The sequence below is a fragment of the Biomphalaria glabrata genome, chromosome 4 (assembly GCF_947242115.1).
Source record: "Biomphalaria glabrata chromosome 4, xgBioGlab47.1, whole genome shotgun sequence".
In the NCBI taxonomy this organism is placed as follows: Eukaryota; Metazoa; Mollusca; class Gastropoda; family Planorbidae; genus Biomphalaria; species Biomphalaria glabrata.
In genome coordinates, this window is record NC_074714.1 from 44,575,794 (window position 1) to 44,603,220 (window position 27,427).

A 27,427-nucleotide genomic window follows, 5' to 3' on the forward strand; every position below is an offset into this window, starting at 1 on the left:
TATTAGGACATATTTTGTATAAAACAATAAATAAATAAAAACTTAAATTCTAGTAAAGTTTACATCTGAAACAAATCTTATTTCAATATACCTTTGGATTAATATTTAATTTTAGGGTCATTTAGATCTACTGGCTTTTATGAAAATTGTTGAAATCCTCTTGTTTGAAATGTTCAAGTATTTGAAGAGAGAAGTATGTCTGCCAATAAGGAGAGTTCTCTGACCCGAACTTAGCTGAAGAAGGCATGTAGCCAAGTAATCATAGACTACTTACAATCTATTGGTAATTTGGACAATCTTGCTATCTGCAAAGAATCTTGTCAAGTTAAGCCCAATAAGTGCCAAGACACCCTCTCCTCCCCCCCCCCAGACCTATATTATCGAGAGCGTTGAAAAGATTTTTTTTTTCACGTTCATCTTTGCTGAGGCTCAAACTTCAAGACCGTCATTGGTACTTATTTTTTCATTTAGTTTTAAATAGAAGTATCAAATTATAGAAAGCAGTAAATTATTTACCATGGACATGGTTTGGTCGTTTGACCATCTTCATGTACACAACAGCGGCAACAGCAGCCATTAGACAAACGACAGCGGCGACCGATGCTGCAATTATGATATTACGTAGGGAGTTGTCTGTCTTGCCACTGCAATTTGAAAAGAATAATGTTTACTGGGTTTGACGTACAGATAAATTAATTTTACTCTAGTCACGTTATATATTTGATTGTAGGCTTACTAGGCGGTCCATCAACTAAAGCTATTAGGTATTATGACGCACTATCTGGTATAATGCTAAGATTGTGCCATGTTTCATCTTTCAAAATGCCGAAATGTGTAACGTGACATTCCTTCATTGGATTAGGATTTAATAGGTATCCAACGTTTAATATTGTTTAGACATCTAGCAAATTTTAATTACACCATATTATGGATAACGATTCGCTGATTAATGCTTTCTAAAACAAGTGACTTTATATTATCTCGGAAGCTAAATAATTAAGTAATTATCTTATAAATTATAAGCGTTCCTTCCATAAAATAATTATGTCCAATGCATCAATCTTGTAGTGAATTGTAACTATAGACTTAACCCATTCCTTGTTGAAAATGGCCCTAAGGAAGAAGCACTAACGCAATCTTGTAAGTCGACAATGCGCAAATGACTATCTCATTGAACCTTCTGCCAACGATCTTTGCACGGTGTAAAAAGTGTACATTGGGTTAAAGCAATTATACATAAAACACTGAACCATAATCTTCAAATACAAAAACAAAATTTAATAAAATACTCTGAAAGACACTAAGATAGAGGCACATTACTCGTCCCATATGCTAGGACAAATTTGTACAAATACTCCTTCTTCCCTAGTGCTATTAGAGCATGGAATGGGTTGCCTGAGCTAGCCAGGAAAACCAGTAACTTGGCAGAATTTAAGTCATTGGTTAATATGCATGACTAAATGCATGACGCGTAGGACGTAATCATCTTCTTTTTTGAAGTAACGTCTGTATTATATAAGATAAGAAGAAGATTATGACGAGAAATACGTTACCTTGATTTGTAATTGTTCTCTGTCGTGTATTGCTCTGGAATAGAAGTTTGAAAGTTCGAAGCATTAAGATAAGACATAGCGGGCGAGCTCATGGTTTGACTTCCAGTTACATCCCCTGTTCGTTTGGAATCTATGGTTGGCTGAGTAGTGAAGAATGTTGGGAATTTGGTGAAAGAACTTGTGGTTGGAACAGAAGGTGGTGTAGTCGTGAACAGTTTCGACAGATCTAGCGTGGAGGATACAATTGTAGTAATAGCAGCAGGAATGGCAGTTACCATGGTTTCAGTTGAGCCGGTAATTTGGGCTGTTGTTGAGTTGGTTGCAATCTTAGCAGACAAAGAATGGGATGGGGCTGTTGAAGTTGTTTCTACGGATGTAGTTGTGGGCGTCGTGGTTGAGGCGGTTGTGGTGGAGCTGCTTGTTGTCGATGCCGCTGAAGTAGATGTTGCCAGGGTGTTAGTTGTGGGAGTTGTGATCGAGGTGGTCATAGAGGGTATGTTTGTTGTCGATGCCGCTGAAGTAGATGTTGCCAGGGTAGTAGTTATGGTAGGCGTCGTAGTTGAGGCTGTTGTGGTGGAGCTGCTTGTTGTCGATGCCGCTGAAGTAGATGTTGCCAGGTTGGTAGTTGTGGGCGTCGTGATCGAGGTGGTCATAGAGGGTATGTTTGTTGTCGATGCCGTCGAAGTAGATGTTGCCAGAGTGGTAGTTGTGGGCGTCGTGATTGATGTGGTCGTTGGGGGTGTGTTTGTTGTTGATGCTGTAGAAGTAGTGGTTGCCACAGTTGTTTGTCGAACGTTGTGAATGCAGGTAGGGAAAGTCTGAGAAGTATCCCAAACACAATCTGTAATATTCCCACAATCTATTTTCGTGTATCTGGTGATTTCAAATACAAAAAAAGTATTAATTAATTAATCAACTTAACGAGCCAAATTAGCAAATATTTATATTTCTGAAAAAAAAACACAACGTTTTGGAGTTTGCGTTTTCATCGAAAATTTGTGTTAGTTGGTGATTACAGTGAGATGTTAAACTAAGCTAGCCGTTAAAAAAAAGTAGGCCTAAATACCCCCCCCCCCCCCCCCCCCAAAGAAAAACAACCCAACAAAATAAAAAAAAAAAATTAGCACAATAGTGTGCACTTCATTTTCTTAAACAATAAATGAATGTAGATAGTAGATATGGCTCCTTCTGTCTCGGAAGACAAATGCGTCAAAATGAGTCAGTGTTTTTAGTTTTTTAATTCCTTCTTGAGAAGGGAAAGAATCTGTTGTGACTAATCCAGCCAATTCTGGAGCGGCAAAGTTTGCCACGGTTTGTTCATGTGCATGCATCTGTTTTAGGGCTAGCTGGTAGGGCAGCTTTCTTATACTTTCTCTTGACTAAGGCCGCTTCAATTGTTTTGCTCTCACCGAGCTTTGTATCAGAGATATATAGATATCGATGTATTTTTATCTGACAGTACAGTTCAATCAGTCTTTACACAGAACACAACTGTGAATATGTTGTGTTCGAGACGGTACACGTATATCTAGCTATATATATATCCAACTTACACTTCACTGCAGGTTTTAGGACAAATAGACACAGCTGGCGAAGGCGGGTTCGGTTTAATGTCATATGGAGATGGCAGGTCTTGGCTTCCTGTGGGAAATACACTTAACGTTTTGAATAAACTGCTTATTTCATTGCTTAAAAAAACAAAATATATATAAAAAAATTCTTTAAAAAATCAACAAAGTTTATCTAAGGGGAAGAACTCCGCACTTACAAATATATCTCTCAGCTATTTCCCTTATTCCATATCAAATAAAATAATTAATTACCAAAACAATATTCGACTAATTGGTAAATGTTTTATTGATTCATGTTTTCTTAGGTACAATTGTTAAAAATTTCCATTTGATCCGGAAATGGGTGTGGGAGAAATAATGTGAACATTTATATAAGGATACCAAACCCTACATATTTAGCCATCAATGTGAATACTGTAGGATTATTTCCCCTGTCCGTATCAAACAAAATATTTAATTATGAGTAGCTAATTGATTAATTGTTTACTTTAAAAAAAAATTAATTCATGTCTTGTCTACGCCATTAAATAAAATTTATTGTATTAATTATATTATTTATTTATTATTATTACTTATTATTTATTTATTAATTACCACTATTGAATTAACTTATTGGTTAATTGTTTTTATCGACTCGTGTTTTGTTAGAAACAAAGTACAACTTGATCCGAGAATGGGTATGTGTGGAGCACACTGGCGGATCCAGGGGGGGGCGGTAGGGGCGATCGCCCCCCCCCCACTCGGCCGACACCCCCCCGGGGGGGGGCGGACGAATTTTAGTATATAATTCACACAATTTGTATACAAATTTATTACTTATGTTAATAATATATACTAATTATTTATATTTCAACCTATTTTTTTATTATTTCGCCCCCTCCTCTAGTATGTTGACCGATTTGGTGGGGTCGGGAGGGGGCAATGGTATCAATCCCGCTTCCCCTACACTTTCGAGTGGGGGGGCGGTCCAATTTATTTGTAGAAATCACAGCTTGCTAACAGAATCAATTAAATATCTATATGATTAAAACTTGTTATTGATATTTTAACCGATCTTTATATTATGTCGTTCCCTGTTTACCGTCGGGGGGGGGGGCGAATACCTCTACTGCCCTTCCCACCTAAACCATTTGAGTGGGGGGGGGGGCGGTCCTACTTTTATGGAGAAATCATAGTTTGTGAACAAAATTAGTTGAATTAATCTATAAATTTTATATTATGTCGCTCCCTTTCTGGTATCTTGGTCGATTCGGTGGGGTTGGGGGGGAGGGCGATTGCTTGTACTGCCCTTCCCACTCTAGCCCTCTGAGTGGGTGGGGGCGGTCCTATTTTTGTGGAGAATCATAGTATGTGAACAAAATTAGTTGAATATCTATATAATATAAACTACGTATTGATATGTGAACCCATTGTATATTATGTCGTACCATACTCTAATCTCAAATTTTATCATTAGTAAATTTAAATGAAAAAGGGTTGCACCAGGTGGGAAGGGCGATATATGCAATTGCATTTCCCCCATCGGACAAACCAATATTTTTTTTTATTTTATAGTTTAGAAATTACAAAATGTAAAAAATCTGCCACTAATATAATTTATATATACTATAATTAAATTCTTATATCGAGTCGCCCTACTTTTTTTTTTTTTATTCTTTAATGCCAAATGCAATCTTTAGCAGAAATTATTAAAGAAGCGAGAATTAATCGTTTTAATCTACCGCCCCTCCCATTTCCAGAGTTTATGTAATTTCACATGAATTTATCATAATTATTTTAAGAAAGACTTTGCATTGGAGAAGTTAGAATTCAAACGAAATTTGAGAAAAAATTGAGATGAGTTCTAAACCGAAAAAAATACATTTATAGTTGCCTTTTCCCAACCTTTACTCAATCGGATATTTTTCTAGTTAAATAAATTTGGGACTATAACTCACAACTTATACTACGATGTTATTGAATATTATTTATCGAATAATTTTTTTCGGCGGCGATCCTCAAAGCCAAAATCTAAATATGTGGGGTATCTTATCTTTTCAAGGAACAAATTGGTTTTATTTGCAATGTATTAATAGCCTATAAATTCATATTAGAATATCTTTCAACTACAATATTATTCAAAAGGTCCTTTTTTTTAATAGTATGAATAATGAGCTTTAGGTCAGGAGAATGCGTTTCTGCAGTGAAAAATGCCAGAAAACGCTTTTGTCGTCGGGGCTTCGCCCCGAACTCCATTGATGAATAATAAGCGTAGATGTCAGGAGAATGCGTTTCTGCAGTAAAGAATACAAGAAAATGCTTTTAGCGTCGGGGCTTCGCCCCGAACTTCATTGATGAATAAATAATAAGCTGTAGATGTCAGGAGAATGCGTTTCTGTAGTGAAGAATAGAAGAAAATGCTTTTAACGTCGGGGCTTCGCCCCGAACTTCATTAATGAATAATGAGCTGTAGATGTCAGGAGAATGCGTTTCTGCAGTGAAGAATGCAAGAAAACGCTTTTGGCGTCGGGGCTTCGCCCCGAACTCCATTGATGAATAATAAGCGTAGATGTCAGGAGAATGCGTTTCTGCAGTAAAGAATACAAGAAAATGCTTTTAGCGTCGGGGCTTCGCCCCGAACTTCATTGATGAATAAATAATAAGCTGTAGATGTCAGGAGAATGCGTTTCTGTAGTGAAGAATAGAAGAAAATGCTTTTAACGTCGGGGCTTCGCCCCGAACTTCATTAATGAATGATGAGCTGTAGATGTCAGGAGAATGCGTTTCTGCAGTGAAGAATGCAAGAAAACGCTTTTGGCGTCGGGGCTTCGCCCCGAACTCCATTGATGAATAATAAGCTTTAGATGTCAGGAAAATGCGTTTCTACAGTGAAGAATGCAAGAAAACGCTTTTGGCGTCGGGGCTTCGCCCCGAACTCCATTGATGAATAATAAGTTTTAGATGTCAGGAGAATGCGTTTCTGCAGTGTAGAATACAAGAAAATGCTTTTGTCGCCCCGAACTTCATTGATGAATGATGAGCTGTAGATGTCAGGAGAATGCGTTTCTTCAGTGAAGAATGCAAGAAAACGCTTTGCCCCAAACCCCACTAGGGAACCTTATAGCGTTGCCCCACTTTTTCGCCGAAGGTTGAGAAATGCTGCTTTTTAAAATTCTCATATATATATATATGTGTGTGTGTGTGTGTGTGTGTGTGTATGTGTATGTGTGTTCTGTACACACGTTTATGCATAGGGTTAGGGTTTACTGGGCGTTAGGGTTAGGGTTTGGAAAAAAATCGCCCCCCCCCACTCCAAAGTTCTGGATCCGCTAGTGGTGGAGCAATAACGTGTAAAACCTTTTTACAAGGTAGACAGGCAAAGTGAGTTCATATAAAATTTGTTGTAAAATAGATTTCAACATAGATATGCGATTCATATACAAAGCCTGTGAAAATAGAGCTATGCTATGTTATGACACGATTAGGAATTTGGAGGGAAAAGTATTCATCAAACGGGTAAAGTATTGGTTTAGAGACAGTGACGTGACTATTAAAAACAAGATTGGTTTTGATGTGTAACGATAGTAAACAAATGTTTGGTAGCTTTAGAGAAAGGTTGGCTTTAGCTTCTGGAGTAGATATTTAGCTGAGCGACATTCGATGGTTCCCTTCATTAGCCGACGTATTCAACATCGTTCTTCAGAGTCAAGTACCTTTATAGTGTTGGCCTTTCGCTTGGATTATTTGAGAGCTACCCCTTTTAGACTTTCTTCACTCGACACAGCGCTGAGGCGCCTAAGGGCTGACGAATTCATTAAAGTGATAGGAGCAAAGCTTCCAAAGTTTTCTGTTTGTCTCAATGCTCTTGACATTGTCTCTTTACACGTCTATTGTTTCACATTCCTTCTTACTACTTATAGATCGCAACTGTCAGATTATGCCCAACTTTATCTAGAAACAAAATAGTGCAGCAATGAAGGTTTGGCCAGGTGCCCAACCTGTTGATTTTAAATAAGCTAATAGTCGAACCGAAATAAGCCAGTGAATGGGGGGGGGGGGGGGCAGCAAGCTGGAATAGCTTCACACACAAATTTGTACAGGTCAGTGGCTGTAGTGTTAAAAGAATTTATTCCAGGTAGCCTTCTTACCCGTGCAAATGTCGGGACTATCTTTCAATGTCATCTGAGGATCTGGACAGAGGTTGGACGCCATTGAACACTGACACAATAATTGACATGTGGGCATTGTACTAGTGCCGTTGACGCAACGTAGACACTGCCTGAGACCTGCGGAGGATGGGACGAGGGGAGGTAACACTGGAGCTCTTGGAATACACGTCTGGAAAAAAAAAACTAATTGGTTTTAAAATGACAAGTGATTGGTTGAATTCAATTTTCTAAGGACTCAAAACGGAGCATAAAGAAATGTAAGCTACCTAAAAGGCTCAGTTCTGATGGTTCACGTGGGAGGAAGGCATTTAAGATTGTGACACTATTTTATTGTCAACTCACTCTGTCTGTTTGTCTGTCAGTCAGTTAAAAATTTGGAACACGTTATTTCTCACATTTCCCATTCTGGGATCAAGTTGAAGTTTGCACCATTATTCAATTTTTCCTTGCAAAACACGAGTGAGTTAAAACAAATAACCAATTAGTTAATTAAATATTGGTAATGTTTTTTTTTACATCTAATTGTATATCTTTTTGAGATACCTCTATTCAAGTCACTCCATCATGGAGGAGCCTGGGTGGGAGGGTCGACGCTGATCTCAAGAAAGACTCTAACGATTTTTCTAGAAATTTAACAATTGGTGTATATCACCTCATTTGTTCTTTTTGCGGCTCTATTTATTTAGTTTGTCCAGTCCCTGGCTGCTTACGTTTTGTTTCAGTTTCAAGGGATGCAAATCTTGCGACGCTCCCTTTTGGTGCTTCTAAACTAATCTAAACGTAGTAGAGTTTTCGCAGTGGTCAAGTGAGTACATTGAACACAATGGATAATACGCAGACAGACTATGCAATCTTCTTATCAACGAACAATTCAACAATCACAGGATATATAACACTTTTGTCAATAGCTTGTTTTCAAAATAACACTCTTCACTTCATGAACACAAGGATTTCTTACAGTATTTCTCACAATCACACAAAGACTTATGCAAACACATACACACCTGACAAGGAAACAAATGACGGAGCAGACTATATATAGTACAGTAAAGATACCTCAGTCAGGCTCTGGGAACAACCGGAGTGAATTATCAACACCAACAAGTTGCTTTGGGCGATAGGCTGCAGATAAAATTTCGTACAGTTGTCACTAATGTTTGGATCAGAGCTGACTCCGGAAGCTGTCACGTTTATGATGTAGCCGAGTCTATTCTGTCTGTGCGCGAGGTCTTTACACCAGACAGGCTAGGAAACAAAAAAATATTTTTAGTAAATTGACAACAACAACAACAACATCAAACACAACATATCAATGTAGACGTTAAAAAAACTACAATAGTAGCCTAAATCATGGAGTTCAATTGAATCATTATTTAATAACTAGTTTGTCCCCATTGACTTCTATCTTAAATATTTTTTAAAGGCGTTGGACAAAATGAGCTGAGAATTTAGCGTTTTACGGAAGAAAAAATATATTCATGTACAAACATCATGGCTTATGTGCTAAATACTTTTCTGAAAGTCATCCGACAAACTCTCATACCAATGGACGACCTCTTTAGTGGCCCCTGAATTTGACATCATGACATGAGATAATAGCGTAATATTTAATTTAAAAAAACTCATGTAAAAAACTCATGTACAAACATCATGTCTTATGTGCTAAAAACTTTTCTGAAAGTCATCCGACAAACTCTCATACAAATGGACGAAAACGAAGATTTTTCTGTTGATAATGCAAAAAAAATGAACACTCCCTAGACACATCCTCTCTAAACATAGACATTCTTTATAGAACGAGAATACAAGACCAACCACCAGCCTAAAGCAAGCTGGGCATTAAATACAGGCTATTCCAGATCGAACTGGAGCTGGGGGAGAAAAGAGGTGCAGCGTCTTGGCCTGAGACGGAGTTTGTTTTGGAAGCTGTTACAACATAATACCCGTGATAAAGATATGCACCTTTTTTTTCCATTTGAGCCAAGCCCATATCAGGTACGTTAAGTAGCCGCCGGTGGCATATTCCAGGCCCCATCGTGGAACCCCCTTGGAAACATCTGTTAGGGGAGACGGACAGGCTTAACTGGGATAGAACACTGTGTCCAGAGGGCTTCCACATCACGTTCTAGCGAACTAGCATTGCACGTGGAGACGAGGAAAGAAAATCTCCGCTAACACTTCTTATTTGCCACGCAGTTCCTTACAGGTGTCATACGGGCATACGGGTGGCGATGACCCAATAACGGCTAGTGGGGAAACATCATAGAGATACGCAGGGAATCTTCGTGGGCTTTACCTTCGGTAATTAAGAGGCAATTAGCTATACATAGTTAAAATTAAGGTGCAATTAGATATACATAGTTAAAATTAAGGTGCAATTAGATATACATAATTAAAATCAAGGTGCAATTAGATATACATAATTAAAATCAAGGTGCAATTAGATATACATAATTAAAATCAAGGTGCAATTAGATATACATAATTAAAATCAAGGTGCAATTAGATATACATAATTAAAATCAAGGTGCAATTAGATATACACAATTAAAATTAAGGTGCAATTAGATACACATAATTAACATTAAGGTGCAATTAAATATACATAACTATAATTATGGGCCAATGAGATATGCATAGTTATATTTATAGTTATATATAAGTTATATTTAAGAGGCGATGTACAGTTATAAGTAAGAGACAATTAGATACACAGTGTATATAAATTTACTTTCATAGCGCCCAGCTGAAGCAGCCTATTAGCCACAAAAGGTAATGCCTCTACCAGGTGACTCGTAGATCCTGGAGCCTCAGGCAGTCTCATTAAGTAGCTAGTTTACATAAGGACAAAAAACAGAATAAACATTCAAATTGATTGTGTATATTTAAAACAAAAAGTTTTATGGGTTTACGTTGACTTTAACAAGGAACGGTACCAGGCAAAAGAAGAAGAGGCAGACAGAGAAAGCGTAAAAAGGAAAGAATAGACAGGCCTGTCATTCAAAACAAATTCTATCCAGGGCAAAGAGAAGAATGGAGAAAGACGGTCCACTGACCATGAGTTGTGCGCCAAAGGTTCAACAGACTAAGGAATAACTGAAGGTGAAGGTGGGAAAACAACAACAACAACAACGTATGTACTCAGTGGCGTAGATAGGGATTTGCCACCATTTGGGGTCCCGGGGAGGATTGACCTCTTTAGTGGCCCCTGCATTTTGACATTTGACATCATGACATGAGATAATAGCGTAATATTTAATTAAAAAAAAACTCTTATAGGGCCCCCTCCCCCTTAAGAAGGGGCCCGGGGGATTTTCTATTTCTCCCCCCCCCACCCCCCACCATAGCTATGCCACTGTATCTACTATATCTAGACGTAGGCCTATATATCTAAATCTAGACTCTGTTACAATCGTTATCCAAAAACAAAATCTCACAAGAGAGCACACAATGATCATTTTCCTATAACATTTAAACTAACATCTAGTTCTAGACTCTAGACCAGTGGTCTTCAACGGGGGCGATATCGCCCCCTAGGGGGCGTTTTCGAGATTTTGGGGGGCGCTGAGAGCCAAAGGGGCGTTAGGGGGGCGCTGAGCACAAAATGGGGCGGTAAGGGGGCGCTGGACATAAAGGCGGAAAGAAGAAATTTAAGGTGCTCTGAAACAAAACAAATTAAAAAATTCTTCAACATTTAAGCTGGGAAACTAAATATAGACAAATTTTAAATAACTTGCTTCTAATTTAAGAACAGAAACAGCGTTAGAAAAGGAGTTCGGGAATCCCATTTTCTATTTTTAAATTCTTACTCTTTTGCTGTGATGGGAGAGTATTAATGTCCTTGGATCTGGCGCGTATAAACGTTGAAGATTTGATAAACAAAGTAGGTAATACGCCTTTTAGATTATAGTTTATTTTATCTACATATGTTAATATATTGATATGTAAATGTTAATTGCAAAAAAACAACAACAATACTGGTAACATTTAATAGAATATTTTAACTTTTTAAAAACAAAAAACATTGATAAAATGTTGTTACGAAATCTCACTGGTATGTCATGTAATATTTCCTTGAGATTTAGTGAATTTCCACTAGAAAAAAAGTATGTTCTACTTTGATCGCATTTTCAGATGAGGTTATGAAACTAAGTCGGCTTCACGAACATATAGCGATATCCAGATATAATTTAAGAATATTCACGAACAATTATAAAAATCTACAATTAAAACAATATTAAAAACAAAAAACAGCAAAGCAGGATATGTTTTAATGGCTTCTTAGAAAAATGCATAGCTTTATAATATTCTTGAAAATTTGATTAAAACTAAATTTATTTTAAAACATATGTAACACAAAACTACTTTTTTTTCTGTTAGAGATGAAATATTATTTCAAAATTATCTAGTTATGTAGCTTATGAGGACATATAGGAAACCATCAGTGGTTGGACGCTACAATGACTTTATAGGTAATATAGAATAAAGAACAAATCTATTCACTATTCACATTGTGAGTTATGATACACAAGAAAAGTTAAGCACGCAATTTCATTTCTATTTGAATCTAATTATAAAACTAAATAAAATACAAACCCATGCCGAAAATAAGCGCATCTTTCAACAGTTTTGTGAAACAAATGATGAAAAAGGAGTTTGACTCTTGTTGTAAACTAAAGTTCGCTGGATTTCGAAAGGAGTTTGTTAATTGTTATGGTTCGTTTTTTTAAGCTCTTAAATAATTTTTTTTTTTTGAGAAACAGGAAGATTCAACTGTTGGCGATGACTTAAAGCAGGCTAAAAAAAAATGTTTTCCATGCTAGGCATCTAACACAAATGAATGAAACGAACCTCCGACTGCTAGGAAAGAAATTGACTGTCATTGATCATATCATTTTCTCTTTTATCTAGGAATTAAATCTATTTTCAAGAGTTTTACAATCTCACATGACTTGTTTGTGGACAAATGAATTACTGCCCAAGGACACCGATATCTATTCAATTCACATAACAATGCTCTATGAAAAAATTAAGATTCGCTTCTAAAATTAAAAGTATATATATATATAAATGACAATTATTAAACATCTGTTACTGACGTTCAAATCGAGTTGCATGAAAAAATAGATTTACAAAACTATGTCTTCATTAAAAAGAATGTAAACATAGGAGACACACAGTGGCGTAGCTAGGGTGGGGGGGGATGGGGGAAATTTGAAAATCCACCGTACCCCCATTTAAGAGGGGGGGGCAAATTAGTGCTTTTTTAATTAATTAAATTAAATATTACGCAAAATGCAGCGGCCCCCAAAGATGTCAAGCCCCCTGGCCCTCTAAACAATGGAAATTCCTAGCTACGCCCCTAGAGGCATAACAGAGATGTGGCTGCATTTAAATGTTTCATTAAAATTCCAAAACTGTGGTCGAAATAGGAATTATGTTTTAGCTTTTCAGTAAACCTACATGGTTAACCAAATTTAGTGCGTAACAAAGTTAATGAATAAGCAAAGAAATAGACAGGATGTAGCGACTAGAGAAGACCTTCGCCTTGCCTTGGCTAACTTAAAGCTTGAAATTTCTAATATTGTCAGACTGCAGGAAGCACAAGGTTAGCTTAATTTCATTTTGTAGTGAATTCAGCAATAATAATATTTATATTAAAAAAATAACTATATTTACAATTAAACCTAAAAACAGTAGGCCCTAATAGTCAAAAATTTAAACGGAGACTATTCTTAGGATTTGAAAGAAAGTCTTTACAATTAATTTTTTTGTGTAATCACTGCAAATTATTTGACAAAATTTTTTGCATAATTATAATATTGGCTGTTTTTTTTTTGCCTTTAATTCCGAAGATTACGGCTTAGTCCAGAGTTTCACATAACTACGCAAACCCAACTGCGACCTACATATTTTCCCGAATTTTATGCAGACAAAGCCTTTGTATGCTGGTGTTCTATTTAAGTTTTCTTTCCGTCTTTTGCACCTGTCTTCAATAATGGCTTTTCTTTGAGTATCAAATGTTAGTCCCGCAGTTTTTGTAAGAGCTGTTTCTCTCAGAGGCTATCTGCTGCCAGAGAATGCTGCCAGGTACTTTCCTCTATGCCAGTGAGAGCGAAATGAATAAATCTTTATAGCGTTCATCGGGGAGGGGGCACCTCTGTAACTCAGTCCTCCTCAAAGCTCGTCAGTCATAGGCCAAAGAGTTCACAACAATCGCCTTTGGCATGCGGTCGACTCCCAAGCGAGATAAGTGTTATTGACAGCATAACAACTAATAGATAGTTGATATTTTGTTTAAATTTGCCTTCTCACGCTTCTTTATAACTGTTTTTCTTAGAGGGGGGCGCTGGCGGATTTTTTTTAAAGAAAAAATTCGAAAAGGGGGCGGTAGGCCAAAAAAGGTTGAAGACCACTGCTCTAGACCAACAGGTAGAACAGATGTTGAATGTTTGATGTATATTTTTACGGTAAAGAATGTATAGCACGTTTTTTTTTTAATGTAACCTACGGTTTAAAATCTCTGAACTATGGGAATAGTGTCTTTTTAGCGGCCCCCGAAAGGGGAAAAGACGCTATTAGTTTTGTGCGAAATGTCTGTCCGTCTGTTCGTCCGTCCCGTTTAGATCTCGTAAACTAGAAAAGATATTGAAAATCCGACATCACCAATATTTTAGACCATTCAAAGTTCTGATGCAACTGCTACTTTTTTTTTTCCTGAAAGCGAAAATTCTATTTTTTAAAATCAGTTATGCAAGCAGTTTTTTAAAGAGAAAAAGCTAATTAGTATGCATTTTAAGTTAAACCTAATTTAGAACGAATAGTAATCTTATAAACTCCATTTTCTTGAACATTTATTATATGTATATATTCAGAGAATGGAAATAAAAGATTAAGCATTTTCAAAATAATTACATTATGTAAAGACCAGGAGAGGCACGGTAAAGCGCTTAGCTTCCGAACCGAGGGTCCCGAATTCGAATCCTAGTGAAGACTGGGATTTTCAACTTCGGAATCTTTGGGCGCCTCTGAGTCTACCCATCTCTAATGGGTACCTGACATTAGTTGGGGAAAAGTAAAGACGGTTGGTCGTTGTGCTGGCTACATGACACCCTCATTAACCGTAGGCCACAAAAACAGATCTGCCCTATAGACCACAAGGTCCGAAAGGGGAACTAGTTAGGCCAGGTTCACATCTAACTTTGCATTAACTTCCACCTATCCTTTGATCTGCTGGACCGTTGGGGCACTACACAAGATCTGTCAACCTTTTTTCTCCATTCTTATCTCTCATTTGTCTTTGATATAATTTCTTGGATGTTCTTTCTGAAAATATTGAAGCCTGCCTGGGTGGACCACTTTGGGGGCCGATTTTAAGTTTGTGTTTCCACACAAACTGTCTTTGTAACCTTGTTTTTTTTTTTAATAGATTTTTTAGATTTTTAGAACTGAAAATGACACGTTTACTTTTGAGTGAAATGCGAAGTCAAAATACCACATGCCCTTTTACAATCGCAATAGATAGCATTAAAATAATAATGATTAAAAAAAAGATTATAGGCTATAACGGAAACAGTAGCACAATAATTGATCCGAGAATGGGAGAAAAATGTGCACAAGATTTGTACCAGACAGAAAAACGGAGCAAGTTGATATCTTTGTAATGAGCAAATAGAAATTGTCTCTTTGGCAAAGCGTAGCTATTTCTATGTGTATGGTTTTGACCAATATACTCCGTGTGTCACATGATTGAAAGATAGATATTTGAGGGTCTGTCTGTTTAGCCAAAGATCATAGAGATAAACGGAATGTTTACAAACTTTAAAAATAAATATCACGGGAATATGCTGGATGAAAAAAAATGTTACCACGGGAATACAGATTATTAATTTCCTATTTGAAGTAACTGGGGCTTGATAACGAAATCATTAAAAATACACCGAAGCAATATGTTGTCACATCAAATATCTCGAAACGAAATTTGAAGATACAGTTTATATGACGAAACCCAAAGCACACAAAGTCTCAGGGAGTCTCAGGTTAGTCTATGTTCATGCAATAAACTGGAAACAATTAATCGTAAATTGTTTGTAATTCTTAACAATCGCTACGGATTAGGACCTAGTTAATCCTTTAATTTGGATCTAGTTAATCCTTTGATTTTGGATTCAGTTAATCCTTTAATTTTGGATTTAGTTAATTTTTTAATTGGGACCTAGTTAATCCTTGATTTGGACCTAGTTGATCCTTTGATTTGGATCTAGCTAATACCTTCATTTGGATCTAGTTAATCCTTTGATTTTTACCTAGTTAATTCTTTGATTTGGATCTAGTTAATTCTTTGATTTGGACCTAGTTAATTCTTTGTTTTGGACCTAGTTAATTCTTTGATTTGGATCTAGTTAATTCTTGAATTTGGACCTAGTTAATTCTTTGATTTGGACCTAGTTAATTCTTTGATTTGGATCTAGTTAATCCTTTGATTTTTACCTAGTTAATCCTTTGATTTGGACCTAGTTAATCCTTGATTTGGACTTAGTTAATCCTTTGATAAGAACCTAGTTAATCCTTTTATTTGAGCCTAATTAATCCTTTGATTAGGACCTAGTTATTTCTATGATTAGGACCTAGTTATAAAACAAATTAATGCAGCTATAAATTAATTTTAACAGCTTTTAAGTTTCTTGATCTTACGTTTCATAGCAAAATTTCTAATAGCAATTTCATAGTGATTGTAAACAAAGAGGATCTAAATGTCGTTCTAAATACATCATTGAAACGCAATAATTGAATTACAAAATGAATCTAGGCCAATTGGATTCCCACTCATTTATCCTGTCATCAGATAAAGTGTTCATGATTCCTTTCCCGATTGACGTTTTCGCAAACAACACTTATTTGTTCACGCAGGCGTTGTCAGGACATAGATCTACAGTTGAACAAAGTCAATGCAGAAGAACAAAACGGTTTTTGTGAAGGTTCTCAACTATTCCTAGTTAAAACAATCAATCGAAATAATAATAATAAAAAAGGCTAATCTAAGGAGTCCATATTTACAATAGCATATCTCAATGATGTACTATTTATTTCCCTTTTTGACATCAAGCGAAATTAATAATAAATCAGTAACTTGCCCTTGGTTAATTTAAATAAATGATTCAATCAATAATTGGTTGCTAGGTTTCAAATGGGAAGTAGGAGAAATAACGTGTTCAAAACTTGTAGCAGACAGACAGACAGACAGACAGACAGACAGAGCCAGCAGCCTGTATGTTTTGTGAATTAGGTAGAGCACTGGGCGTCCCGGGGACTTGAATTTTTTAAGGACATTCGACATCATGGCATGAGATAATGTACTCAATAAATATATATCTAAATTCTAATTGGTTCAGTATGTCAGTAAAATTAACACAAAAAAATCATTAATGAATAATATAGTTGTTTATTGGCGAGATAATGCACAAGTGACAAATCTTAATTCATATCGCTTTACGTGCTTTCTGTGTAGTAAAGGCACCAAGGCTGTCTAGTATTTTTGACTGCACGTGAATAGTAAAATTATATGGCAGTGGCGTAATATTTGATGTAAAAAAACTCACCATTCATTTGGGGGACTCCCCTCAAGTGGGAGACCGGGGGGGGGGGACTTTCGAATGTGGACCCCCTTCCCCTCACCCTAGCTACGCCACTGGGGGGGGGAGGAAGAGTGATAGAGTAATTGATAGAATGAGACAGAGAGGGAGAGAGAGAGAGAGTAAGAGAGAGAGAGAGAGTTTGTAAGAGAAGGTTCTATACCAGCCTGTAAAATTGTTGTAGAGAGACAGTATATAGATTAGTTAAAAAAAAACAAACATTTACAAATGCCAAGAACTGTGTGCTAACATGAAAGTAGTAGCCTAGCCTAATGTATGAAGACATGCTTTGTTTTTATTTGTTCGTTTAAATAGACGCCTTTGTCTTCAACCTCCCCCGTGGTACGCTGGACAACATAACTTTGGCGACCTTCCGTTTTGCAGCGGATAGAGCTGTATTCAATCTAAGTACCTTAAATCTTCCTTAAGACATAGCAGACTATGATTGTAGATTATGTACGGATGCTTTATGTCATAGTCTGTCATGTGACTCACACAGAGACGTACCTCAGGTACCTTTCAAAGTTGATTGAACTTAAAAAAAAAAAAACACCACCATAATGAATATAAAATCCCGGCCGTCATCAATGTTCAAACTCAGAGAGAAATTGTGTTTTTTTTTATTTTGGTTACAACGTCCAGAGGCTATTATGATCCTGAACTGTATTTTATTTGCAAGACAATCAATTAAAGATACAATCTTTTAACGGACTGGACATAGCAGTGTCAATAAAAAAGTAATTAAATTAAATGGGATTTTTAAAAAATACTTTTTTTTGTTCCAGTTATTTTTCTATCATCTATAAATGTAGAAGCAACACTGAGCAGGGAGAGTTCCTTAAAACTAGATCGATGCACAGAGTAGAGTTCTTTGGCTTTTTGTTTCAAGTAGGATCATTGCCTTACTTACAGCAATAGATAGCTTTGTAGAATTTTGCTTCAACAATTTACAGTAATAAAAAGGTTTACATAATCTTGCTTCAAAAGTTTTATTGTAATAAACAGATTTGTAGAATCTTGCTTCAACCGTCTTACAGTAAGAAACAGTTTTATATAATTTTGCTTCAACAGTTTTACAGTAATAAACAGCTTTATATAATCTTACTTCAACAGTTTACAGTAATAAATAGCTTTATAGAATCTTACTTCATCAGTCTTACAGTATTAAACAGCTTTATAGAATCTACGTTTTCCATAGCTATAAGAGCACCATGACGTCTTGTGCTAATGACTCAACTGTAATTTGCACCAATGTTTCAGCCTTCACACAGAGTGATCTATCAGAATCGACAATAATGAACAGTTCGCTTTCGGGAATAAAATTGTGGGCTAACACATTATCGTTGGAGAAAGCTGTCATTATAACTGCAGTCAGCCACTTCGTAGCTCTGTTTGGCTTTGTGGGAAACATCCTCAATGTAGTCGTCCTTGCCAGGAGTCGGCTAGACAGTACCACCACCATTATTCTGAGAACCCTGGCCGTGGCCGACTTGCTGTATCTTGGCACGTCTCCCGTAAGAAACATACATTTTTATTTCAAGCTCGTAAGTCCACCGCTGGCCACGATCATTAGTAGCTATGTGGATTGCTATGGATTGACTTTAAACAGTATGTTTCTAACGATATCCATGACCCATATCGTAGTGATTGCTTTCGAACGTGTGCTGGCGGTTTACTTCCCTTTGAAAGTCTCAAAGTGGATAACCTCGAGGAGGATGTTCATTATCTCCCTTGGGGTCTACATTACGTGGTTTGTGGTAAGCGTCCCGTTATTTTTCTTCAGGGAAGTGATGTGGGTTTATAGCGCGGCGCTGAACGAGACTGTGCCCATTACAGTCTACACAAAGTTTTATAGAGACAATTCACAAATTATTGACTGGCTTCACCTGTACGTAATGACAATGCTTATCGGGCCAGTGTTTAGCGGCATGGTTTTCATTTGCTGTTTGGCCATTGGTGTGAAGCTTTACCTGGCTAGCCGAAAGCGGCTCATAATGGCTTCAGCACACAAGGCAGGGGTATCAAATCTCAAGCTAGTGAACTTGAAGATCGCCAGGATGCTCTTTGTCGTTTGCTTGATATACCTGATGGCTGGGTTGCCCTTGTCGATGTTTAGAGTGCTGGATGCCGTAATCACTTCCCTGGAAGCCAGAGAAATCAAGTTTCACTTCTCAGTGCTGGTATGGGCTATCAACTGCAGCTCCAACTTTGTAGTCTATGTTTTTATGTCTGACAAGTTCAACCAATCTTTCAGAGCTCTCTTTTGTCGTAAATGCCAAATATCAAAGCTAGGGAGGTAAGTGGCATTGAGGGGGGGGGGGGGGGAAACAACAATTGTTTCGATAAAAGAAATGTTTCAAAGAACGTAAGTTTTAGTTTTACATTTGAAGTACTGTATAGATTTATGTTTAAATTAAAGCGTTCCTTGAGATATAACTAGAGCTCTACCAACAGCTCTGTGGCGTGTTTCTTTTATTTTTAGTCGTAATTTTAGAACACTCATTGGATTAACTGAAGTAACGTCTATAATCTATAAGATAGGGTGTACATTGTTTAAACATTGTATATACTTCTTTTCATAAGATTTGTTAGACAGAGAGAGAGAGAGAGAGAGAGTGATTAAGTCTATAAGAGAACACTTTATATCAGCCTATACAAATGTTGTGAAGACAGTACATAATGAGGGTATATTAGTTTAAAATACTTTTAAAAAACAAAAACAAAGCTTATACGAAGTGTAATGTATTAATTAGTTTGGATCAGCCACACAAATTTTTAATAGATATAGACCCAATAACAATACATCTGTACGATTAGAAATATTTTTACCGATAGTTTTTGTTTAGCTCTATTTCCTGCTTTTAGCTTTCTCAATACGCTATGATCCTATCACTTGTCTGCACCAGTTAGGGAAATGTGGGGGAGGAGGGAAGAAAGAGGGGGATATTTGTTTTTTTTTTACCATAGTTGGTTTTAAAAAAAGAAAGAAAAAGGAAGACCTGAATTCGAAGTCGTGGTTCACTCCTCCTCGGGCCGACGTGCTAACCACTCGACTAGCGTTGTACTTATCACTACAAAAGATTGTATAGTTATATATATTGTTTATTACAATTTAGAGTTGCGACCTTTAAAGGGGACTAATTCAGTTTATAACCACCATTTCAGTCAAGTATAATTTCTTTCCTTTGTTCGAGATACCAAACAAAATAATTAATTACCACAAATTAATTAGCTAATTGGTTAATTTTTTTAAATTCTTGTGTTGGCATGAAAAAGAAATAATTGTGCAAAATTTCAGCTTGATCCGAGATTGTGTATGGGAGAAATGAAGTGTACAAAGTTTTTACCAGACAGACAGACAGAATGCGTTGATATAAGCTTTGTAAAAAAAACAACACCGCCTTAGCCATTATAACACACACTTCAAAACAGATATACTAGAAAGGCAACAAAATCGTTATTACTAAACATTACTTGGCATTCTTATTGAGGTGCTGCCTGTTGAGCTCATTAGTCCTAACGTTGTAACTATAATGTAGGCTACTTATACATTGCTTACAACTAAGTTGCGTTTCTAAAATAGAAATAAAGATTGTGATGTGATTGGTTACTATATATGCTTACCCGTGTAAGTCTACAAGTTTGCAAGTGTACGTTGGACCAAAACAATTCTTCACCTGAAAATTATATTAAACTTCAATCTAGTTCTAATTCTGAAAATATTGTTTAGATTGATGTTAACCTACTCTTAACATAGCCTAACGTGATCAGAATGAATGACTACAAGTAACGTCTCTTGCCTTATTGCGTATCAAAAATTCCAAAACATGGCCAGGGACACTGGCAGCAGCCACACCAACTGTTCTGTTAAAATAATAATAAATAATAATGTAATAAATATCATTTCACAATTTTGTACGTCATTATTTCTTATTTATTAATGTAAGCATTTCTTGTTTGTTAACACCCAAATTTATATCAGAAATGTATTAATGGGATGGCGGCCCGCTTGAGTGGTTTGCGCTTTGGACTGTAATCACAATTGTCCGGACATCAAACCTTGTCGTCCTGCTGGAGGTTTGGGCTAGGACGTAATAATTGTCATTTCTTAAGAAACGTCCGAAATGTATAAAATAATATTAGGACGTTTTCTAATTAATAGATAAGAACCTAACACTTCATCTGTAAGATGTTGAAAGCTTAGAAAGCTGATTCCAATTTTTCCCAATTAACCGAGAATGTTAGCAATGGAAATAATTTTTGTACCTTATGTTTCTCTCTAATTTTTCTGTTCCCATTATTTTATAGACAGAGGCTGATGTTGACAACAAATCTAATTTGCTATTTACAAATTGCACATCTATTGCCAAGCCATCCTAAACACTAATTGCAATTGAAAGTGTTTTTAGTTTTAAGAAATCGAAAATAATTATAATTTACTTTCATCCTTCATTAGTCCATGTTTTGTTTTTTACTTAATTAATTTTGGGCCATACTGCAGATTACTAAAACTAAATCTTCCAATGTGGACCTTTTTTTTTGAAATTGAGAAATTTTATATTTACTAAACATTTTTACATCAAGGCGAGCAAGTATTATGTTGAGAATGGTAGCCTCTAAATACAGAAGAAATTTCAAGATTGTTTGATCGAAAACTTTTTGTTAAGAAGGTACAATAAGTGGAGTTGCGTATTTGTTGTTGTTGTTGGTTCTCTTTAGTTGTCGTCCTTGATGTTTTATTTTTGTATTTTGAACAAATAAATTGGTTCAACAGAGTTCTACATGTGTTTATCATTACAGAACAAAGAAAGCAGTAATCATTGGTTAAGTAAAGAAAGTGTAACAATCTTATGGTGAAAATGGTTGTCTGATTATTTGATCCTAAGGGCTCTCTACTTGCTTGCCAGTTAAAACGATGGCTTGACTGATGATGAAGTGAAATGCTGAACCTGGAAACGTTTCCCTGCTGACCACTGTTGTGTTCTGTGACGAGAGAGCCTCGGAGTACCTGCCAAAACAGTAAAATGAAAGACTGAGGAGGAGGATCAATAACGAGGCCACGTCAATCTTGTGTGTGAGTTTGGATTCTGTTTCGGGAATAAGGGGAAAGCTTTAATTAGCGACAAGTGACGTGACAGATCTTTAAAAAATAAGAACGCTCTAAGTGACGCTAAAAGGAAGACGCTTCTTGTAAAGTAGTACACTTGAGTACGACATTATTGACATCGGACGATTCCCTTCTTGAGTATTAAACATATTTGTAGAACAACATCAGCGTCGACTATATATTTGATTGTTTCGGCCTTTCGCCGGTGTTAAGTAGTTGAGTTCAGCGTTACTTCCAGTCAAATCTACACTAGACAGATTGCCAAGAATCAACACCGCGCGGAGGCCTTAACACTTACTACCTTCCTAACTTGTTATGCTGATGCTTATGTCAGGTTTAGTTGCAAGTCTTATATTTGTATTAATATTCTTCATACTGTAACTCAAAGACTGATTAGCTAGTACTTCATCGTAAATTTTGTGTCAGCCCTGTGATGTAGTGTGTTTTTGTGTGCTTCTATGGTGACAGCCAGAAGATGTTAGCGATTGGTTGTGAATGAGGCAAGATATTGTCGTCAGTTGTCTTAGTTAGGACAGCCGACTCCAGAAGCCGACTCCAGAACGCCAGACTGAAAAGAAGTGTTATTATAGTGAGTTAGATTTTGTTAAGAATTTTAGGCCTATTACTAAAGTCTAGTAGATTTTTTTTATCTTATATCAACTTGATTTTGTCTATAGTTTAATAAAAGTTCTATTTAGTAATGTTCACAGAAAAGTTATTCAAGTCATTTCAAGTTTTATAAGTTAAGCTATAATACACTTACAGTGGTTTAGTTGTCTACCTGAAGTTTGGTGCTACAAGTCAACGACCGATCACAACAAGCCCTTAGCTTCATGACATAGACATACAATATCACTATGTCATTACAGCAAATAAATACAATGACAATATTTACATCCCCAGTTCAATAAAGCGATACATCAAGAAGAGCGGTACACTATTTTCAAACTTATGGTGCCTTGCGGTACTAAGGGTTCCGGAGTCAAGCTCAAAGAAAAATCAGGTGTGGACACCGTGTGGAATCCTTAAGTCAACTGCGGTGATCCTTCAAACATGTTATGTAATAGGTGCCGAAGTACTGCGATGCAATCCTACGGATTACACCAAGGGTAAGAGGCAAACGATTTCGCAATGGCAGCCATATATTTGAGACTTAAGAATTGAAGCATGAGTATTTCTTTAAATTTCGAATCAATTTTCTCTGTTAAATTCATTGGCTTACCTTGATGATGATTATAGTTTGAACGATTTGTTTTATTCCCTATTATTGGATACACCTCTGGCCTTATGACTTTGTATTTTACTGTTAGAAAAAAAGATTTCTGGCTTGAAATGGTCTTGGCTTTTCTGAAGTTATTTGGATTGATCACTTTTGAACTGCTATCATATCTTTTTGTAGCAAGTCTCAGTAACCATTTTAAAAATGGAATATTGACTTGATACCTTGATTTTCAACGTTGGCAGTCACTTACTAACAAGGTTGTTATTGCTATCTTGTTTGATGCACCAGTCATCGCAATGATTGCTAATAGTAACCCAACTTATAACATTTTATAACTTGTTTTAAGAAATTGATAAATTTAGAAAATATGTTGATTTGTTTTTTTTTCTATCGCTAGTCCATTAGTTTAGTCACAGCTTGTCACGTGGTCAAAGAGTCGCCATCTGTCGTTTGGTTAAAGAGTCACCGCTTGTCAAGTAACATCAATAGTTTTTTGTTTGAAGCATTCAAATGATCTGTGCTACTACACTAATCCAAAATGAATGTATTTGACAGGTCAAAGGTGAGGGGTTTCCAATAAATCTTTCCCCACCCTATTTCCCTTTTCCAAAGCTCCTCACAGGCATATTATTATTATTATTTTTTTTTATCTTACCACTGATAGTTCTGAACATCTATCCTATTGGCCAATGCTGTTGCAGGAGAGGTGGCGAGAATGCCACTAGGCGTGGCGATATATCTGTAAGGTAATATAAACATTATCTATCAAACATAAACTTGTGAAGAATATACAATAGATGATATTGTGTAGGCCTATATAAATGAAAAATCACCTCAAGCTAAACCATGTGGTCAGAACAACGACTAACCTCCTTTACTCCCCTCTCCCCCAACTATTGTCAGGTAGGTACCCATGAGAGTTAGGTGGACTCAGAGGTACCATAAAAATCGCGAAAGTCAAAACCCAGTCTTCACCGGGACTCGAACTCGAGAGCCCTCGGTTCGGAAGCCAAGCGCTTGACCACTCCGCATCCACGCCCCAAAGCTAGAGATATCACTATTTTACTATTGAATGAAACACGGCAGTCAGAAATAGATTTACCTTACAAGCATTAGTCATATCTTTACTCGCTTTTATCAAATGTTCATCTTATTATAATTTACTAAATCTATATAATAAATATTGATTTTTTTTGGAATCCGAAAATATAAACATATGAATGAGTAATAGGAACAATTATATCATGGTATATGGCTGATATGGCTGATACTCGAAAGCGAAACGAAATATGCAATGTAGTATCGTATCACCAAATTGCTCCCTTGTCTAGAGTTTGTCTCAAGCAGCCTCCTCGGGTTGACACTGTAACCACTCTGCTACAGAAGTTCTTATGAAGATTGCATAGTTATCTCTAGTTTCTGTAGTCTCGTCCTATTTCATGTTTGGCTTCACTCAGACGACCACTTATGAAGGGGACTCATTCAGCGTATACCACTACTTCAGTCAAAAACAACTTCTTTCTCTTGTTCGAGATACCAAACAAAATAATTAATTCCCAATAGCTAATTAATTAATAAATAATTTTTAAAAAAATTGATTCTTGTGTTGTCAGGTAAAAGAAATAATTGTGCGAGTTTTCAGCTTGATCAGAGATTATGTGTAGGAGAAATAACGTGTACAAACTTTTGACCAGACGGACAGAGTGAGTTGATAGAAGCTTTGTAAAAATTAAATGTCTGAAAGAGGTAATGCATTGCTGGACAAAATTATTTTGACTAATTACATAAGATAAGCTGCAAGTTGCCTGACCTGTGCGTGGCCGTGACCTTCGTGTTGTTCCATACCTCCAGGAGGTGTTGAGATGTCATGGCGACAAGGTCAGTCAAATAAGTACTATCTGGAAGTATAGTATGGACTAACTAGAGATTGATTTAGAGCAGATCTTAAAATAAAAAGTATTAATGTAAACTTTACAGCAGAAGATTTTGAAATGGCTTCAAAGCTCATTGTTCAAATGAAAATTTATCTTCATGTTGGTCGGAATCTTTTATTCAGAGAAACATTGACCTTAAATAGACAAAGTAGGTGATAGTAGAAAAACATCAAGAAAAAATGGACAGGCGTGCTATATGCATATGCTGTAAATTTTGACAAAATGCATGTGTCCAATAGACGAAATGATAGCTGAAGGCAGTGATGGTGACTAAAAAATGTTGATTAGAAATATATGTGAAATGAGAAGGACCTACTTGACCAGTATTTGGACAAATAGCGTGACACGATCATAAGATATATTAGGGCGCCCCATAATCTGCTGATTACGTATAAAGTGTAATTAAATATAGTATACGTAAAGTAGATCTAATTGTTAGGTGTTGCCTAGAGCACAACATGAATAAATTGTCTCGCACTGAATGAAACCACTATATAAGACAGACAAATGGAGGTAACTGGCCAAGAGAAGACCACATTTAGGAGTAGTCAGAGCCCACACAAGTGCAAAACTAGAGGCGGCGTAAAACAATGGGGACACCATAAACTAAAGCTTCTCTAGAATGTTACAAAATAAGAGATCTGAGAGCTTTAACTCACTAGCTTGTATTATTTATGTTTTAATAAAAAAAAAGCAGAAAAAAGGGGTTGGGGTGTTTATTTGAAGGGAAGAACCGCACAATCACTGTCATGTCTATCAATAATGCAAGGCTCAACTCTCTTTTTTTCAATATAAAACAATATTAATTATTTACCAATAATTGATTTATTTAAATTTATTCATGCATTGTTATTGTGCAAAATTTAAACCTGATCCGAGAATGGGAAGTGGGAGAAAAAGCGTGTAAAAGAATCCACCCAGACAGACAGACAGAGTTAATATAATCTTTGTAATACATTTTTTTAATTATAATAAAAGTCTATGAGGTTTACCGTTATATAAAATCGTAGGCACTGAGGATGGTGATTTTATAAAGTTGTCTAAATCTTCCATCTGTTGTTGGGTTAAACCTTCATACAGATAATTCCGTCTGTTAACGAACATCTCTGGGGAGAACTTGTAACGACATGTTCAATCAGTTTAAAAATTCATAAAAAAATCTCTATATATTTGTGAAAACAAGTTTTTTTTTTACCAGTGACTTTGTGTTTTAAATGCACGAATGTTTCCTTCTCTTCACACAGTTTGAGACAGTTGACGTAGACAACATGAAGTCCTAATTCATTCAACCACAATGTCAAACAAACGAACAAACAAAACCACGACAATTTCAAATTTGACCGAATTCCTTAAACAAGATCCACGCCACTCAGACTGCACATTAATAGAATAAATCAAACATTTGATCAGTTCGCGTGTAAACATTCTAATCACTAAACTTAGAGACACTTCAGACAGAAGACTACAAAGTAAAGCAGCAATAATACACACAACTCTAAACAATGATTTTCAAACATAAAAACGCAGCCTAATAAAGTATTCAGAAAGACACAAAGAAAAGGCGCATTTCTTATTTCATATGCTAGGACATATTCGTACAAGTGCTCCTATTTTCCTTAGTGCCAATAGAGCATGGAATGGGTTGCTTGAATCAGCCAAGAAAACCAGTGACTTAGCCGTCACTTAGCAGAGTGCAAGTCTCTAATTGAGATACACGACTAGATTAACACATGCAAACGCATAAGACGTTATTATCTTATCTTTTGAAGGAACGTCTGTAATTTATAAGATAGAGTTAGCAGTACTTTGCGGAGAAAATTAAGAATTTTATGAAAACATGGGGCAGGCGCGTGCAGTTTAGGCGCCATAGTCTTAGCTGGGAGACGGCGATCAATTTTAAAGGGCGAAGAGGCGACAGTTTTATCAGACGTGTGTGTGGACTACACACTTTATAGACACCTCAGTATTCAAAACACATAAACATAATTCAATCTTAGTGTAACAAAATAATTCCTATTTTCTGTTCAAACTTATGTAGTAGCCTAATATAGTATGATAGACATTCAGATTTTACAGATTTTAATTGTCATTGAAATACAAACAGTCATGTAATTAAATGTGTAATAGATCTAGACTAACAATGATAAATCTGTGAGATTAGAAATATGTTTACCAATGGTTTTTATTTAGCTCATTTTCATGCTTTTACCTTTCCCTTATCACTTGCCTGAACCGATTGGGAAACGGTGGTGGTGGGGGG

The 27,427-nt window shown here is 36.3% G+C and overlaps 1 protein-coding gene across 1 annotated transcript in view; it reads right to left on the bottom strand.

Moving 5' to 3' along the window:
• Nucleotides 1-27,427, bottom strand: part of LOC106068235 (VWFA and cache domain-containing protein 1-like) — a 46,459-nt gene that overhangs the window by 747 nt on the left and 18,285 nt on the right. Inside the window, exons 14-25 of the mRNA XM_056026727.1 lie at nucleotides 26,160-26,283; nucleotides 25,044-25,131; nucleotides 23,889-23,972; nucleotides 21,805-21,912; nucleotides 20,705-20,768; nucleotides 20,529-20,581; nucleotides 10,004-10,103; nucleotides 8,329-8,517; nucleotides 7,252-7,441; nucleotides 3,107-3,194; nucleotides 1,554-2,426; nucleotides 517-644 (exon numbers count right to left, since the gene is read on the bottom strand). Coding sequence (XP_055882702.1) covers nucleotides 517-644; nucleotides 1,554-2,426; nucleotides 3,107-3,194; nucleotides 7,252-7,441; nucleotides 8,329-8,517; nucleotides 10,004-10,103; nucleotides 20,529-20,581; nucleotides 20,705-20,768; nucleotides 21,805-21,912; nucleotides 23,889-23,972; nucleotides 25,044-25,131; nucleotides 26,160-26,283 — 2,089 coding nt within the window. The remainder of the gene's footprint in view (nucleotides 1-516; nucleotides 645-1,553; nucleotides 2,427-3,106; nucleotides 3,195-7,251; nucleotides 7,442-8,328; nucleotides 8,518-10,003; nucleotides 10,104-20,528; nucleotides 20,582-20,704; nucleotides 20,769-21,804; nucleotides 21,913-23,888; nucleotides 23,973-25,043; nucleotides 25,132-26,159; nucleotides 26,284-27,427) is intronic.